The following is a 20149-nucleotide window of genomic DNA, read 5'->3' on the forward strand; positions in this document are numbered from 1 at the left end:
TAAAGGAAAAGCGGATGATAAACGTCAAAATATTGCTAAATTTGATGATTTTTCGTACGAAACAAAATGCAAGAAAACTTGCTAAAAATGCAATATTATGCGAAATTCTGAGATTTGAAGGCCAAATCACATATCGTGATACTACATGAAATAGTATCGAAATATTGGTAAAAATTATTATATATACGTAATATCAAACTACATGAAAAACGTGAAAAAAGTCACTATTTAACCATACTTGAGGATTTTAACTTCAAATCATAGAGCGAGGTTTCGTATTATTTAGATCCAAAAAAAGACATATGACAATGTTGTTTCCAATACAAATGATAAAAATCAATGTGTTTTCGTTAGAATTAACAAAAAAAAAAAACCTGATTTTCCGTTTATATTACCGACGGAAGATGTAAACGAAAACATCTGTATTCCGGCTGAAACGTCGATATATTCAATAAAAACAGAACTTCTCCCCTTTTCAATATTTTACTCAGTATTTTAACGAGAAACAAATAGTTGATTGAAAATGAAGTATTTAAGGTTATTATCTAATCAATTATGTGTTTGCATCATTTTTATCGTATATATAATGAATTAATACCCAGAAACTGAAAATTCACAAAAACGTGGAAAAACGGCAAAATATTGCATAATTCGATGATATTTTGTTTAAATCACATAGAGGAAAAGGGGATGATAAACGTCAAAATATTGCTAAATTCGATGATTTTTCGTACGAAACAAAATGCAAGAAAACTTGCTTGAAATGCAATATTATGCGACATTCTGAGATTTGAAGGCCAAATCACATATTGTGATACTACATGAAATAGTATCGAAATATTGGTAAAAATGAATATATTTACGTAATATCAAACTACATGAAAAACGTGAAAAAAGTCACTATTTTACTATATTTGAGGATTTAAACTTCAAATCATAGAGCGAGGTTTCGTATTGTTTAGATCCAAGAAAAGACATAAGAGAATGTTGTTTCCAATACAAATGATAAAAAAACAATGTGTTTTCATTAGAATTAACTAAAATGTTCTTGATTTTCCGTTTATATTACCGATGGAAGATGTACACGAAAACCGTTCTATTCCGGCTGAAACGTCGATATATGCAATAAAAACAGAACTTCTCCGCTTTTCAATATTTTACTCAGTATCTTAACGAGAAACAAATAGTTGATTGAAAATGAAGCATTTAAGGTTAATTTCTAATCAATTATGTGTTTGCATCATTTTTATCGTATATATAATGAATTAATAACAATAAACTGAAATTTCACAAAAACGTGGAAAAACGGCAAAATATTGCCTAATTCGATGATATTTTGTTTAAATCACATAAAGGAAAAGGGGATGATAAACGTCAAAATATTGCTAAATTTGATGATTTTTTGTATGAAACAAAATGCAAGAAAACTTGCTTAAAATGCAATATTATGCGAAATTCTGAGATTTGAAGGCCAAATCACATATCGTGATACTACATGAAATAGTATCGAAATATTGGTAAAAATGAATATATTTACGTAATATCAAACTACATGAAAAACGTGAAAAAAGTCACTATTTAACCATATTTGAGGATTTTAACTCCAAATCATAGAGCGAGGTTTCGTATTATTTATATAATCAATGTGTTTTCATTAGATTTAACAAAAAAAAACTGATTTTCCGTTTATATTACCGATGGAAGGTGTACACGAAAACATCTCTATTCCAAGCTGAAGCAGTGAAGAGGAGTGTCACGTGCTTCTGTAGAGGTGGTGAAGCACCATAGTTGTTCGAGCAAACTTCATGGTGTAGCAGCCAGGAGAGCTGAGGAGGACCCTAGTAGAGGTAGTGAAGAACTATAGTTGCCCAAGGAAAACTTCATGGTGTAGCAGCCTGGAGGAGCTGCAGAGGATCCTGGTAGTTCCTGAAGAGATCAGGGTAGTGAACTTCCCGATATGGAAGGGAAGTTCTAAAGGATTACTTGTAGGGAAGTGATAGAGAGTTTGGTTGTCCTTAGGGTGCAAGGCGCAGTGAAAGGTGAGTGATTGTTTGCCGTTCTTGTGCCGAGGAGTGTCTATACTGAAGCATAGACTTACAGACGTAGGTTGGATTACCTACAGATGTATGTGTTTTAGGACTGATAGGGTGATCGATTGATCATTGTTGTGTATCAAGGAACATTTATACTGATATATATATATATATATATATATATATATATATATATATATATATATATATATATATATATATATATATATATATATATATATATATATATATACATATATATATATATATATATATATATATATATATATATATATATATATATATATATATATATATATATATATATATATATATATATATATATATATATATATATATATATATATATATATATATATATATATATATATGTTATTGCATTCATACGCTGATTTTCCTTGTACATGTTTATATATATATATTCTCTCGCTGATAGTGCAACATTGTAGTATAAGACTTGATCGACTTGAGGAGGTAGATAGTATCAGGTGGTGAATCAGAAGATAGGATACCACTTGGTAAGCTGATGATAGAGTTCTGATGGAATTGGAGTGCAACCTGACTGAAATAGTATAGAGTGTAGGATTCATTATTATTATTATTGTATGTGTGTATGTACTGTGTATGTGCTTTGTCCAGTAAATGTATTCAAATTTGCTGGTGTTTGGCCTTGTCCTAGTGAGGCTTCCCAAGAAGTAGTAAAGAAGGAGAGAGAGAAAGAACCAAGAACAACTGCTGTGGACAGGGTAGGACGTAAAATTAATAAGTCAAAGGGGGATTGAGGAGATCATATCACATAAGGAGAAAGTGGGGAACCCAGCTGGCGACCTTGTCAAAAGATAGAGAAGGCAGGCGGGAAAGGAATTCCTGCAACTTTTTGTCTGGCAGGCAAGACTCAGGGGAAGTTATTGTTAAAAGGTAAGCCTGGGTCTTCCTTCACTTCTCCATGGGTCTAGGCCGGAATTGCTAATGGCAGTTTCCCCGTGGTTGACTGAAGGGCTTCCAGGGTGAATCAGTGGCACCCCTAGTGGTGGGGGCAAAGACCTGCGGTGGTGGGTATTACTGGTCCTCTCCTGTGGGACCAGGAGACTCCGGTGAGTCCCAAGAGTCGGAGGGGCTGAGTATTCTGCCTTCTGAGCCCCTTAGCAGCCGACTGCTAGCAGAGCCCCAGCCCACCCCCTGTGACAGTATCCAATGTAACTCCTCGAAAGTCAACGTTTCATCAGTTTCTTCCCCACTCAATCAAACTTCATCTTCTCCATCACTACAATCGGTATCGTAACTACTACGGCATAAGTAATTGAATATCCAATGTAACTCGTCGAAAGTCAACATTTCATCAGTTTCGTCTCCACTCAAGCAAACTTCATCTTCTCCATCACTACAATCACTACAATCGTAACCACTACGGCATAAGTAATTGATTATCGAATATAACTCGTCGAAAGTCAACGTTTCATCAGTTTCTTCCCCACTCGAACAAGTTTCCGTTTCGTCTCCACTTAAGCAAACTTCATCTTCTCCATCACTACAATCGGTATCGTAACCACTACGACACAAGTAATTGATTATCGAATGTAACTCGTCGAAAGTCAACGTTTCGTCCCCACTTGAACAAGCTTCGGTTTCATCCCCACTTGAACCAGCTTCAGTTTCATCCCCACTTGAACAAGCTTCGGTTTCATCCCCACTTGAACAAGCTTCGGTTTCATCCCCACTTGAACAAGCTTCATTTTCATCCCCACTTGAACAAGCTTCAGTTTCTTCCCCACTTCAACAAGCTTCAGTTTCATCCCCACTTGAACAAGCTTCAGTGTCGTCCCAACTTGAACAAGCTTCAGTTTCATTCCTACTTGAACAAGCTTCAGTGTCGTCCCCACTTGAACAAGCTTCAGTTTCATCCCCACTTGAACAAGCTTCAGTTTCATCCCCACTTGGACAAGCTTCAGTTTCTTCCCCACTTGAAAAAGCTTCAGTTTCATCCCCACTTGAACAAGCTTCGGTTTCATCCCCACTTGAACAAGCTTCGGTTTCATCCCCACTTGAACAAGCTTCAGTGTCGTCCCCACTTGAACAAGCTTCATTTTCATCCCCACTTGAACAAGCTTCAGTTTCTTCCCCACTTGAACAAGCTTCAGTTTCATCCCCACTTGAACAAGCTTCAGTGTCGTCCCCACTTGAACAAGCTTCAGTTTCATCCCCACTTGAACAAGCTTCAGTGTCGTCCCCACTTGAACAAGCTTCAGTTTCATCCCCACTTGAACAAGCTTCAGTTTCATCCCCACTTGGACAAGCTTCAGTTTCTTCCCCACTTGAACAAGCTTCAGTTTCATCCCCACTTGAACAAGTTTCAGTGTCGTCCCCACTTGAACAAGCTTCAGTTTCATCCCCACTTGAACAAGCTTCAGTTTCATCCCCACTTGAACAAGCTTCAGTTTCATCCCCACTTGAACAAGCTTCAGTTTCCTCCCCACTCGAGGAATCTCTTACCTTCACATTGCATTCATCATCTAGCGGGTGGTAAGGAAGCCAACGGCTGATGATCAAGAAACCTGCCACAGCTCCGCCCATTATCAACAACGCACGAATTTTTAAGAATCTTTCAGTCATCTTCACCGCCATCTTACCATCTTCACTAACGACAGAGCCAACGACGGGTCCATTAACGGGTCCAATGATGGAGCCAATGATGGGTCCATTAACGGGTCCAATGATGGAGCCAATGACGGGTCCATTAACGGGTCCAATGATGGAGCCAATGATGGGTCCATTAACGGGTCCAATGATGGAGCCAATGACGGGTCCATTAACGGGTCCAATGATGGAGCCAATGATGGGTCCATTAACGGGTCCAACCCCAGCAAACAATTTTAGGTTGCCACAACATATCTGGAAAGTATTTGAAAGTATTGGAAACGTTTGTTTTATCGTATCAGATACGATATTGTGTGTGGACTTAAATAGGTTTCCAAAACTTATAACCAAGACATATGTATCTAACACTAATTTGAGATGTTGTGGCAACTTTACACTCCTAACATGAGTCATTCATAATCCATTCATATACAAATATGAATCTCTTATGAAAGGTTTGAGCCAATAATCTGAACCATTTTCACATCTTTGTGTTTAAAGTTAAGTTTCTTGAAATTAAATTATATTTTATATTATATTATTTTTATTATATTTTATATTATATTATTATTTTCAATTTAAATATTAAAACCAATTTAAGGGTAAAAAAAATCTAATAATTTATATTTCTTTTATTATTTACTAACAATTATAATTATTTACTAACGGAGAGAGGGGAGGCTGGACGGTGGAGAGTGGCGGACAGTGGCGGACAGTGGCGGCGGTGGCGGATAGTGGCGGCGGGCGGACAGTGGCGGCGGGCGGACAGTGGCGGCGGCGGGCGGACAGTGGCGGCGGGCGGACAGTGGCGGCGGTGGCGGATAGTGGCGGCGGGCGGACAATGGCGGCGGTGGCGGATGGTGGCGGCGGGCGGGCGGACAGTGGCGGCGGGCGGACAGTGGCGGCTGTGGCGGATAGTGGCGGCGGGCGGACCGTGGCGGCTTTGGCGGCGGTGGTGGACAGTGGCGGCGGGCGGACATTGACGGCGGCGGGCGGACAGTGGCGGCGGCGGGCGGACAGTGGCGGCGGTGGGCGGACAGTGGTGGCGGCGGGCGGACAGTGGTGGCGGCGGGCGGACAGTGGCGGCGGTGGGCGGACAGTGGTGGCGGCGGGCGGACAGTGGAGGCGGCGGGCGGACAGTGGCGGCGGCGGGCGGACAGTGGTGGCGGCGGGCGGACAGTGGTGGCGGCGGGCGGACAGTGGTGGCGGCGGGCGGACAGTGGTGGCGGTGGCAGACAGTGGTGGCGGTGGCAGACAGTGGTGGCGGTGGCGGACAGTGGTGGCGGTGGCGGATAGTGGCAGCGGGCGGACAGTGGCGGCGGTGGCGGATAGTGGCCCCAGCAAACACAAATCATCTACACAACGTTCGCCTATCTCTTGCCATAGGTGTGGGAATGATTTGCATTGAGAATGGTGCAGGAGAGCCTTTGAGAAACTTTTACTCAAAAAATCCAAACACAAAGGTTTAATTATAAATTGTTTTTCTACAATTATTTTCTTCCAAATGTAAAACAAATAGTTTTTACATGTTTAAATATAAAATTTATGGTGTTTTTTTGTAAAATTCATTAATAAATTGTGAATGATATATATTGGCTGAGTGAAACCTTTATAATCCATTTAGTTATAATTTGAACAGAAAAAAGTATTTTTCCAAATTTTCTAAAAATTGCTCTTTTTAACACAATTTGACTCCTTATACATTCCACTAAACACTATATCATGTTTAAATATATAATTTATGTATTATTCTCTAAAATAATTTATATAAATTATATAAGTTGCTGGAAAGTGGTGTTAAGGATTTTGAAAACATTTTGTTGTGTTAATATGTTCTTATTAACTATGTCTCAAGTTCACAGTTTATCAAACAAGAATATTAACATTCGTCAACTCTTAAAATCTTATATGTTATCTTGCTGGTGCAAAAAAGGGTGAATCTTTAGGAACAGCTATAGTATCTATATATCACAAATGGTGTTTTCCCTAACTCAAACAATGTAGGGTTTATTATTCTACACATATTTCTAATGACTCTTAGATGTTTACATTCTCTGAAGTATAATTGTGAAGGCTGTGTCCATCACTCTCAACACAGATTCTTAAACTCGTCTCTGCAGGTTCAACTATATAATTAGTTTCCATTTTGAATTTCCATGGACATTTGTATCCAAAATGAAACCAATGTGGTTTCCTTCAGCGCCTTCAGCCAGCACATTTGCTCATTCATTTCCACAGATTCCAACAAGGTAGGGGATTTACAGAAATTTGTATATTCATATTGTTATATATTAAAAATATGAATGCAGTTCAATATGATAAGACAAATACATGAGTTTATGATAAATTCGTTTTCTGTGATATACCATTGATATGCTCTTTTTTTCTTTAAACGGCAGACTAAACTAAAGTGCTCACATCAACAGATTTGATGTATAAATGGTCAACGCTCAACAGAGTTAGTATAAATGTATTAGTATAAATCTTACTTGTCTCATTGTTAATTCACATTCAATGTCAACTTGTGGTTTTGATGTGGCACGTTTGGCCAAGACACCCCACCCCATTATGCACCCCATACCCATCTTGTGGGCGGTTGTGGAAAGGGTTACAGAGGCACATAATGGGCTCAGGGACTGAACCCCACAATTCATTTAGCTAAGCAAGTTACAATCTTGATGAGCTAGTTACAAAATTCAATATAAGTCATCACATCAACAATGGGTTCGAGATCGACCTCAAGTACAGGTTCTAAATTAAGCAACTGACATATGTGGAGAGCTAGTATCAAAATTTATATGTTTGTCCTGCACACCGTCCCCCATCCAGTGGGCAGCGGTGGATAGGTTACAATCACTTAGTTGTTATCTACAGTTAGCAAACTGGGGATATTTGGCTAAAATTTCTGGTAGCAGATCATTTTGAATGAAATATTGACACATCGCTGGAACATTGGTTATAGAATTGTCTCTAAATTCATGTATCTTTTCGCACTCCATCACATAGTGACGGAGGGTGTGCGAATAATTTTGTTGACACAGTTTACATTTGGTCAGGTCTACATCAGCAGATAATGAGAATTCCCAGAGATACTTGTAACCGAGTCTAAGCCGAGCAGTAGTAACATCTAGAAGTCTGCTGATTTTATTGGATGATCCATAGATGTGTGGCTCCTCTTGTATGATATGTATGATAGATGGAATTACTAGTTCCAGTTTCTAGGCAGGCGATGAGTACTCACAATAACCTTAATTAAGCGTCAAAACAAAAATGTGTATACTCTTTTTACTCTCCTGACCTTAGTTCTCGAGCTATGTATTTCATTTTGGTACCAACGTGTTCGCAATAACATTCTCTAGAAGAAAATCAGCAAAAACGGTCACCAAAAGTTATATGAATACCAGCACCCAATAAATACCTACGTAGATGACTCGCCGTGTGTGTGTTTGATGGTGGTCAAACGATGTTTGATGTGTTTGATCAGGTGATGTCCTGATCCGCATAATTAATAATAAGTATAATAATAATATAATATAAGTATAATAATAGTATAATAAGAGCAAAGCGTTCCTATTACGAGAATAGATTCAAAGAAGCAAAAGGCAACATAAAAAGCACATGGAGAGCCATCTCTACCATCCTAGGAGCTAAACAACATTCACATAATAAGATAAAAATCTCCAAGGATGGTTATACACCTGCAACAGATCTTGAAACAGCAACTGAATTTAATAGCTTCTTTTCATCGTTTGGTGCTCACCTTGCCCGAAAAATCCCAGAGACTCAGACATATGTTACCACATATCTTTCACGCAGCTATCCAAACTCTCTTCTCCTCTCTCCGGTCAGCCCTACAGATGTTGTGTCCATCATTCACTCGCTAAAAACCAAAGCTGGGAACATTAGTGAAATACCATCGATGGTACACAGGCGTGCCACCCATGCCCTTGCACCATCCATAGCACTGCTGTTCAACAAATCCCTAGAGTGTCATACCTTCCCTGATATCCTTAAAAAAGCAAGAGTAACGCCAGTTCATAAAGGAGGTAACACGGCAGACATAAATAATTACAGACCCATATCGAATCTACCTATATTATCAAAATTATTTTTTTTTTTTTTACAAACAGCTCTACTCCAATCTTGTAAAATTCAATATACTAAGTCCCTGTCAGTTTGGCTTCCGCTCCCAAAAGAGTACCAATGATGCTATTGTTAGTCTGCTTGACTTAATCTTCTCAGCCCTTGACAAAAGTGAGTTTCCAATTGAACTCTTCATCGGCCTGAGAAAGGCCTTTGATACTGTTAACCATAACTACCTCTTACTTAAATTCCACCATTATGGAATCCGTGGCCTTGCCCTAAACTATATCCGATCCTATCTTAGTAACAGACACCAATATGAAGCCATCAATGATATAACCTCTCCCACTCTACCACTTAATTACCGTAAAGGTGCCACAGAGCAGCATCCTAGGACCCTCCTGTTTCTTATATACATCAATGATCTCCCTAATGTCTCTAACATACTTAAACCTATATTGTTGGCTGATGATACTACTCATCTACTCTGACCCCAACCCACTCCTGTTAAATAATGTTGTAAACAATTAATTAAAAAAAGTCTACTTGTGGATGTCAACCAACAAACCTCACACAAAACATAGAAAAGACCTACTATATCTTATTTGGAAACAAATCAACAAATGCAATTCAGCTTCAGATAGATAATGTAAACATTAGCAATAAAAATGATGGAAAGTTTCTTAGCCTATACTTAGACAAGAGACTCAACTTCCGCACCCATATACAACACATAACTAAAAAGGTTTCTAAAACAGTTGGTATACTGTTTAAGATCAGATATTATGTACCCTACTCTGCTCTCCTCTCACTCTATTATGCACTTATCTATCCCTATCATTCTTATGGCGTTTGTGCTTGGGGTTCAACCTCTGCAAACTACCTCAAGCCCATCATCATCCAGTAAAAATCTGCTATCAGGACAATAAATAACTCTACCTTCAGACAACACACAGCTCCCTTGTTCAAATCCTTAAACATGCTAAACAAATTCACTCCATACATTCTCCTGTGTAAATTACGTTTATAAAGCCCTTTTTCTAACTGCAAACCCTGTTCTGAAACTCTTCCTGGACAGATGTAATAGAACACATGGCCACGTCCCCACCAGACATAAATATCTCTTTGATATCCCCAGAGTCAAACTTAATCTATGTAAACACTCTATGTAAATAAAGGGACCTAGTCTATGGAACTCACTCCCTTATAATGATTTGAAAAGCTGTCCAACTTCTGCCATATTCAAAAATAAAACCAAAAAGTACCTGTAGTACTTTTTAAGTACGAGGGAGTAATGCGCAAAGCGTCCCTCACCTGTGACGTCACAGCGTCACCTGACGCCATATCAACACATCGGCCATTTTGTCGTCAGTTCAGTCATGGCGAGGACTAACCCTTCATGCAAACTGCACCTACTATCAAGAAGAAGAAGATTTTGTGTTCCACCGATAGTATTATCGTAAGTAAGCACTTATATTTTATATTTTATTAAATTAATTGATTCTATTTTTCTGTAATAAAGGTCCAAAGGGTTGTTAAGGAACAAGGGTGTAGCGATACCGACGCTCAGTGCGCTCAACTCACACCAAAGTATCACCTGTGTAGCTTCTGTAATTAGTGTTAATTAGTTATGCTATAAGATAATGAAGCGAGTATAAGATTAACTCGCTACAAGGGTACTGTGTTGGGAGGTGAGGGCTGTTACTGGTGTCTGTGGGGATGTGAGGACTTGTACCAACCACTATCACCACCAGTACCTTGTCTTGCATCCTGCTTAGTATTCCTATTGAGATATGAAGTATTATTGCATTCATATAATTATTCATTCATTGTCATTACTATTTTTATGGGCTATGTTCTGTTACCCTAATGCTTTTTACCCCTGGGCATGTCCATTTACTCTCCAGCCCTTCACAAGCCACTGCTGCACCCCCTCCATGCCCATACTTACTGTGCTTATTCTTACAGGACTGCACTGCATTATGTGGTGCTCACTGCCTGGACACCTTGATACATGCATTATAGGGTTCTGGTAGTTGTTCTACTCACCAAGCCCTTCCAAGGCCAGGCTTGACATGTGAGAGCTTGGTCCAACAGGCTGTTGCTTGGACAGGCCCCTCAGGCCCACATATCCACCACAGCCTTGTTTGTCCGGCACTTCAAAATCAAATGTTTATTTACGTAAGGTACATACATATTTTTAGGTAAGGTACTCTTTATTTGGGTAAATTTATCTTCGTAGTATTTAGCTTTGGCTCGTCTAATTATCTTGGATAGCAATAACGAGTAATTCTTTGAGAATTCTTTGGAGACAATTCCTAACCTATACTTCTCCCAACCTATACTTCTTCTCAAGGTCATCTTCACTTCTTGAAGATGTTCAGGTTTTCTCTTGAAGATGTCGACGGTTGTTCCAGCAATACTGTATTTCTTTTATTGCTGAAAACCTGTTTTCAGCCATAAAAAAATAATCCTGAATCCAGAAAAAAATCCCTTTTGTATCGTCTGGAAATTTTCAAATATTGCTGATCAAACCTGAGTCTAAATTATTTGTATATATTATGAATTACAGAGGTCCCAGGACAGGGTTTTTAGGCACTCCACTTACATTTTCCCACTCTGACTTAACCCCCATTTATACAAACTCAGTCTTATCTTTTAGCTAATAATTTATTGTACACACCATACTCAGCCTGTGTAGGGTAGTTTATTGTGCATGTGTAGTATATATATTTGTGTAGTATATTTGGTATATTTAATGCCTCTAACCTCTCCTCATAGTTCTTGTCCTTCAGTTCTGGGAGCCACTTAGTAGCATGTCTTTGCACCTTTTCCAGTTTGTTTATGTGCTTCTTAAGATATGGGCACCATACAACCGCTGCATATTCCAACTTTGGTCTAACAAAAGTCGTGAACAATTTCTTGAGTATTTCGCCATCCATGCATTTAAAAGCTCTGAATATTATCCTTTACCTGCAATTGGTTGTTGCTGTATTTATAGAATATGATTTGTTCTACTTTACATTTGTTTGTTCCTTTTTTTCAAAATTTCTTTCTGCCTCTCTCCTCACTGCCGTGTAGTTGTTTCTCTTTGTATTACTGGTATGTTTGGGGGTTTGGCCTCTTCGTATATTGATTCCATTTTTGTGTCTTTTGGTCTCTGTCCGTCTTGAAATTTCAGTTGAACAAATCCTGTTTCCTAGTTCTGCATCTTTGTTTTGGTATAAATGTTTTTGTTCCTTTATCATATATTTCACAAAATTGACATACTGTGCATTAATTCATCTCAATTACTTCCTTTCCTAACAGCAAGCCTTTCCAGTAAAATTCTTTGAATTCTTTTCTGACTTCTGGCCTAATGTTTGTTTTATCCTAGTGTGTATGATGCCTAGCGTGTGTCTGGTGCCTGTTGTGTTAAACCGAAGATAAATGCATAAGTATAGGTCAGTAATTTCTCCAGCTTTGAAAGGGGCTTTCATTATGCAGCAGTATTCCACTCTAGAGAGCACTAGCGTCTTGAAAACTATCATCATCGGTATAGCATCTCTAGTGTGAAAAGTTCTTGTTATCTATCCTGTCATTTTTCTTGCAGTTGTGACGGCTACTTTATTGTGTTCTTTAAATGTAAGGCCTTCTGACATCAGTACACCCAAATCCTTTACGTTGCTTTTCCGTTCAATGTTATGATTTGACTGAGTTTTGTAAGTGGTTTCCGTTTTTATATTTTTTATTTTTTCCGTAGCGCATGAGCTGAAACTTATGTTCGTTAATCACCATGTTATTTTCTGTAGCCCATAGAAAGACCTGATTTACATCTGATTGGAGGTTTGCCGTGTCCTCTATGTTGCCTACTCTCGTGAAGATTCTAGTGTCATCTGCAAAGGATGATCAAGTACTATAGGTTGTGTCCTTGTCTATGTCCGATATGAGGATGAGAAAAAGTATTGGAGCAAGCACAGTACGCTTGGGGACTGAGCTCTTTACGGTTGATGGTCCAGATTTTATTTTGTTGACTACTACACATTGGGTTCTATTAGTCAGGAAGTTGTATATCCATCTGCCTATTTTTCCGGTAATTCCTTTTGAACGCATTTTATGTGCAATAACACAATGGTCACATTTGTCAAAGGCTTTTTTTTGTCAAAGCGTTTTGTTTGTCTTCCATGGCATCTAGTGCCATGTCAGAGTGGTCCAGCAACTGTGATAGGCAAGAGCGCCCTGTTCTGAAACCATGTTGTCTGGGGTTATGGAGATGCTGTGATTCCATGTATTTTGTGATCTTACTTCTTAGCATTCTCTCAAAGATTTTTATGATGTGCGATGTTAGTGCTATCGGTCTGTAGTTTTTTGCCTCTGCCTTATTTCCTCCTTTATGGGGCGGTGCTATCTCTGCGGTTTTTAGTATGTCAGGGACAATGCCAGTATCTTGGCTTTGTCTCCAAAGAATGTGAAGGGCCTGCGATAACGTTTTTTACAGTTCTTGATGAATATAGAGTTCCAAGAGTCAGGGCCTGGTGCAGAGTGCATAGGCATACTGTCTATGGCTTCTTCAAAATCCAGTGGGGATAGGATCACATCTGATTTATGATTTGATGTTGGTATCATATCCATGAAAAATTCATTTGGGTTATCAATCAGATGGATGGAGAGCTACACTCGTGGTGTCCCATTTTCCCAGCACTTTGTCATATAATGCTTTGAAACTTTTGACGGATTTGGCCTCCACCACCTTCTCACCTAACATGTTCCAACCGTTTACCATTCTGTTTGCAAAAGTGAATTGTCTTACATTTCTTCGGCATCTTTGTTTAGTTCGTTTAAATCTATAACCTCTTGTTCTTGAAATTCCAGGTCTCGGGAAATCTTCCCTATCAAGTTTATCAATTCCTGTTACTGTTTTGTACGTAGTGATCATATCTCCTCTTTTCCTTCTGTCTTCTAGTTTGGAATATTTAATGCCTCTAATGTCTCCTCATAAATCCTGCCCTTCAGTTTTGGCATGAATGTTTGTGTGCCTTCATCGTATATTTTGCAAAATATGGAATACATCTCATTTACTTTACTTTAAGAATATGGTTCGATCAATTAAAAACCCTCTTGTTCAAATTGCAAAGAGACTGAAAGAGATGCAGCATGCTCAATGGATTATATATTAGTGATTATTATTAGGATTATATATTAGTGAATCATATTAGTGATTCAATTATTATGGTCATAAATTCACTTAAAAATGTAAATTTTAAGTTAAAAAATTTTAACCAAAAAACTTGATATTTTTCATATTTGGAACCATTCCATAATCCCAAGCATAAATGATTATATTTCTATCACTTGCTCTTAAGATTGTTTCATTTAATAGAGGTTGGGCATAATTGTTCTCTGCTGCTAATAGAACTGACTGACTTGGCTATAGGAAAATGTAAAATTAATTGGTTTATCCATTACAGTATTTTGCAGTTTATTTCATGATCCTGTGCTTAATACTTGCATAAATAGTAGATTACAAAATGCATTTTTATATCATTAGTATTGAATAATAATAATGCAAATAATTGACTTATAAATGATGTACAATTAATTGGTAGGTGATATTATATTATTAATATTTTTTCATTCTTGCAAAGCCTTAACAAAGTCATTAACATGTTAATATAAACTTGATCACCTTCCACTTATTTTCTCATGTGCTACCTACATGTACAAAACCTTATTCCTAAATGCATATTTTGTTCTGAAACTTGTCCTTTATATGTTGTGTATCACCATCTCTGGAGAGTTTTATCTGATTGATGTATAAATTACTTTTAATTTTACAGAATATTATTGTTATACTGAATTTATTATTATATAAATAACTTAATTTTACAGAATCATCTATCAACGCACATCCACAAGTTGAGGAGGAGGATGTGACCTTCCAGATGTCTGAAGTACTGAAACAGGCACCAAACAGGCCTGGTGGATCTAGGTACAAGGTAAAATAATTTAATTTTTTTTTTTTTTTTTTTTTTACTAATTGTCCGATATATATATATATATATATATATATATATATATATATATATATATATATATATATATATATATATATATATATATATATATATATATATATATATATATACATATATATATATATATATATATATATATATATATATATATATATATATATATATATATATATATATATATATATATAATGTGTCGTACCTAGTAGCCAGAACGCACATCTCAGCCTACTATGCAAGGCCCGATTTGCCTAATAAGCCAAGTTTTCTTGAATTAATGTTTTTTCGACTACCTAACCTAACATTTTCAGCTACCTAACCTATCCTATAAAGATAGGTTAGGTTCGGTCATATATCTCTATTAATTTTAACTCCAATAAAAAAAGAATTGACCTCATACATAATGAAATGGATAGCTTTATCATTTCATAAGAAAAAAAATAGAGAAAATATATTAATTCATGAAAACTTGGCTTATTAGGCAAATCGGGCCTTGCATAGTAGGCTGAAAAGTGCGTTCTGGCGACTAGGTACGACATATATATATATATATATATATATATATATATATATATATATATATATATATATATATATATATATATATATATATATGTCGTACCTAGTAGCCAGAACGCACTTCTCAGCCTACTATGCAAGGCCCGATTTGCCTAATAAGCCAAGTTTTCATGAATTAATTGTTTTTCGACTACCTAACCTACCTAACCTAACCTAACCTAACTTTTTCGGCTACCTAACCAAACCTAACCTATAAAGATAGGTTAGGTTAGGTTAGGTAGGGTTGGTTAGGTTCGGTCATATATCTACGTTAATTTTAACTCCAATAAAAAAAAATTGACCTCATACATAATGAAATGGGTTGATTTATCATTTCATAAGAAAAAAATTAGTGAAAATATATTAATTCAGGAAAACTTGGCTTATTAGGCAAATCGGGCCTTGAATAGTAGGCCAAAAAGTGAGTTCTGGCTACTAGGTACGACATATATATATATATATATATATATATATATATATATATATATATAATATCTCTATCACATCTATATCACTTTGTGCTTTAGCCCTGGTGGAGCTTGGTCCACCAGGCTGTTGTTTGGAGTGGCCCGCAGATCCACATACAGTCTGCATATGATATACAGTCTGTTGATCAATTAAACTACAGTAGTTAGTTTTTATCATCCGAATGCACCAATATGTGTTCATTCTTCCCAGATGAAGGAACTAGGTAATATTCATCATCTGAATGCACCATCTGAAGCTTTAACACACTCATGATACACGAGAGGTTTAAAAAACTTTTAAAACTTTTAAAACTTTTTGACCTATGTATTTAAAAGCAATTCTAAAGTTAAAAAGTGTAGCATAGGCCCCTCGCAGAATGTTCTTAATATGATCCTCAGGTTATAGTTTTCTATCTAAAACCACCCCTAGATCTCTTTCTTGATCAGAATTCTTTATAGATCTCAGTGGCTCGATCATAGAAACTGCTCTAAATCCTTGTTGGCCTGGATTGTGGAGGTCATTGGTCTCTATAAAACTAGTAATCTGACTCCTGATCACTCTCAAATAATTTTATTATGTGGGATGTTAGTGCAACTGGTCTATAATTCTTTGCCAATGCTTGTGTTGTGTTGTGTTGTTTTGGTAGTGATGTGCAATGTGTTGTTTTGGTAGTGATTCGTCCAGTTCTGGTAGTAGTGCGGTTGTTGTGTAGTGTAGTACTTGTGTGCTTGTTAATGACTTGTATTCCAGTCTTGTGGGTATCTCCTTTCCCCTACGGGCCAACTGCTTTGTTCTTACCTAGCATTTTGCTTTGTTTGGGTATGAATGTTTGTGTGCCGTATATTTTGCAAAATTTGCCATATATCTCATTATTTACTCCTCTGCCTAGCAACAAGTCTGTCTAATTATACTCATTAACTGTTTTTCAAAGTTCCCCATAGTGTCCTTTATTGAAATCGAGTTCATGAACCGTTTCAATGTTCTTATTTTCTTCTAGATTATATCTTAAAGTATATTTAAATGTTATTGTTATTATTGTTATTAAATGTTATTGTGACATTGCATTGCAATTGAGCTATGTTGTTTACCATACCGTTCATTTCGTGAGTATAAGTATAGATGCCACACTTGTGACAGGTAAAACCATGCCTTTTTTGAAAAACAGCACCGTCTGTTGCACGTAAGAGCAACCCACACTATATTATGTTGCGATATTATTTCAATATTTCCGATTGTATTGATAATTTGAATTTTCATAGATTTCAATTTATTTTCATTTCGATTTAATAATTTTGTGTGACATTGCATTGAAATTGAGCTGTGTTGTTTACCATACTGTTCATTTCATGAGTATAGTTTATTTTTTTATTTTTTTCATTTCATTTTTTCTCATTTTTTTTCATTTCAGGTAGTTTGGAATGGTGGGGAGGACGAGAGGGGGGTATGGTGGGGAAGACGAGGGGACAGAGGAGAGGGTAATGGTGGGGAGGACGAGGGGACTGGGGAGTTGGGGATGGTGGGGACAGGGGAATGCTGGGGAGGACAAAGGGACAGGTGAATGGGAGATGGTGGGGGAGGAAGAAGGACAGGGGAGGGGAAAATGGTAAGGAGGACGATGGGACAGGGAAGTGGGAATAGTGGGGATGATGTGGGGACAGGGAAGTGGGAAGGACTAGAGGACTGTGGAATGGGGAATAGCAAAGTGAATTATAATTATATATATTAATTAATTCTTATAAATTTCCAGAAGCCTGTATCAACACCCACACTAATGCAACTGAAAGAGATGTTGAGACAAGTATTGCTGATATGTTGAAGAACGCCCCAAACAAACTCGGTGGAAACAGATACAAGGTAAAGTTTGCCAATTTGCTGTAGTCTAATTCAATTTCTTTTTAGTAATCTTCGAGAACATTTATGCTATGAATAAGATAAAATAATGTAACTGATTTTGATTTATTTACTATTTATTATTTATTTACCGTTATTAGTATAATAGATCTCGTAATAAATTTGCTAATAATCTTTTAAAAATAGTAAATGCCATTATTTTTGCAAAATTATTACGAGATCTATTATACTAATAACGGTTTGATAAAATACAGTAGACTGCCTACTGGATAATAGTTCCAGTCCACCTGTAGACAGGGATCTCACATCAGCTTGTATATTATACAAGGATAAGATTTGATTTACTTTTGTATTTATATGCATATATGCATTTATATGCATTATTCTCTAGAATAATAGATCTCGTAATAATTTTGCAAAAATAGTGGCATTTACTATTTTAAAAAGCTCGGGTGCAGGGGGGGGGGTTTGTGTAAAAGCCTGGTTTGTGCCTCGGAGAGGCTATGGGATCCAGTAAGATCGTCCTTCCTTTCCTCCCTAGAATCTGGATGTAGCAGGTGCTCAATTGTCAAAAGTGAAAAATTGGTTTTGTCTTCCGAATGCACCATTTGTGTAAATTTGCTAATAATCTTTTAAAAATAGTAAATGCCATTATTTTTGCAAAATTATTACGAGATCTATTATACTAATAACGGTTTGATAAAATACAGTAGACTGCCTACTGGATAATAGTTCCAGTCCACCTGTAGACAGGGATCTCACATCAGCTTGTATATTATACAAGGATAAGATTTGATTTACTTTTGTATTTATATGCATATATGCATTTATATGCATTATTCTCTAGAATAATAGATCTCGTAATAATTTTGCAAAAATAGTGGCATTTACTATTTTAAAAAGCTCGGGTGCAGGGGGGGGGGGTTTGTGTAAAAGCCTGGTTTGTGCCTCGGAGAGGCTATGGGATCCAGTAAGATCGTCCTTCCTTTCCTCCCTAGAATCTGGATGTAGCAGGTGCTCAATTGTCAAAAGTGAAAAATTGGTTTTGTCTTCCGAATGCACCATTTGTGTAAATTTGCTAATAATCTTTTAAAAATAGTAAATGCCATTATTTTTGCAAAATTATTACGAGATCTATTATACTAATAACGGTTTGATAAAATACAGTAGACTGCCTACTGGATAATAGTTCCAGTCCACCTGTAGACAGGGATCTCACATCAGCTTGTATATTATACAAGGATAAGATTTGATTTACTTTTGTATTTATATGCATATATGCATTTATATGCATTATTCTCTAGAATAATAGATCTCGTAATAATTTTGCAAAAATAGTGGCATTTACTATTTTAAAAAGCTCGGGTGCAGGGGGGGGGGGGTTTGTGTAAAAGCCTGGTTTGTGCCTCGGAGAGGCTATGGGATCCAGTAAGATCGTCCTTCCTTTCCTCCCTAGAATCTGGATGTAGCAGGTGCTCAATTGTCAAAAGTGAAAAATTGGTTTTGTCTTCCGAATGCACCATTTCTGTAAATTTGCTAATAATCTTTTAAAAATAGTAAATGCCATTATTTTTGCAAAATTATTACGAGATCTATTATACTAATAACGGTTTGATAAAATACAGTAGACTGCCTACTGGATAATAGTTCCAGTCCACCTGTAGACAGGGATCTCACATCAGCTTGTATATTATACAAGGATAAGATTTGATTTACTTTTGTATTTATATGCATATATGCATTTATATGCATTATTCTCTAGAATAATAGATCTCGTAATAATTTTGCAAAAATAGTGGCATTTACTATTTTAAAAAGCTCGGGTGCAGGGGGGGGGGGTTTGTGTAAAAGCCTGGTTTGTGCCTCGGAGAGGCTATGGGATCCAGTAAGATCGTCCTTCCTTTCCTCCCTAGAATCTGGATGTAGCAGGTGCTCAATTGTCAAAAGTGAAAAATTGGTTTTGTCTTCCGAATGCACCATTTCTGTAAATTTGCTAATAATCTTTTAAAAATAGTAAATGCCATTATTTTTGCAAAATTATTACGAGATCTATTATACTAATAACGGTTTGATAAAATACAGTAGACTGCCTACTGGATAATAGTTCCAGTCCACCTGTAGACAGGGATCTCACATCAGCTTGTATATTATACAAGGATAAGATTTGATTTACTTTTGTATTTATATGCATATATGCATTTATATGCATTATTCTCTAGAATAATAGATCTCGTAATAATTTTGCAAAAATAGTGGCATTTACTATTTTAAAAAGCTCGGGTGCAGGGGGGGGGGGGTTTGTGTAAAAGCCTGGTTTGTGCCTCGGAGAGGCTATGGGATCCAGTAAGATCGTCCTTCCTTTCCTCCCTAGAATCTGGATGTAGCAGGTGCTCAATTGTCAAAAGTGAAAAATTGGTTTTGTCTTCCGAATGCACCATTTCTGTAAATTTGCTAATAATCTTTTAAAAATAGTAAATGCCATTATTTTAG

At 36.9% G+C, this 20149-nt stretch overlaps 1 protein-coding gene across 2 annotated transcripts in view; it reads left to right on the forward strand.

Moving 5' to 3' along the window:
* Positions 1-10137: 10137 nt before the first annotated feature.
* LOC138353618 (uncharacterized) overlaps positions 10138-20149 on the forward strand; it is a 12033-nt gene continuing 2021 nt past the window's right edge. The window contains exons 1-3 of one of the 2 annotated variants that reach the window (XM_069306814.1): positions 10138-10230; positions 14640-14746; positions 17556-17662. In XM_069306814.1, coding sequence (XP_069162915.1) covers positions 17618-17662 — 45 coding nt within the window. In that variant the 5' untranslated portion in view covers positions 10138-10230; positions 14640-14746; positions 17556-17617. Of the gene's footprint in view, positions 10231-10829; positions 10958-14639; positions 14747-17555; positions 17663-20149 lie in introns of those variants that run through there. The other variant, XM_069306813.1, reaches the window with a different exon arrangement.

This window comes from Procambarus clarkii, chromosome 59, assembly GCF_040958095.1.
Source record: "Procambarus clarkii isolate CNS0578487 chromosome 59, FALCON_Pclarkii_2.0, whole genome shotgun sequence".
Lineage (NCBI taxonomy): Eukaryota > Metazoa > Arthropoda > Malacostraca > Decapoda > Cambaridae > Procambarus > Procambarus clarkii.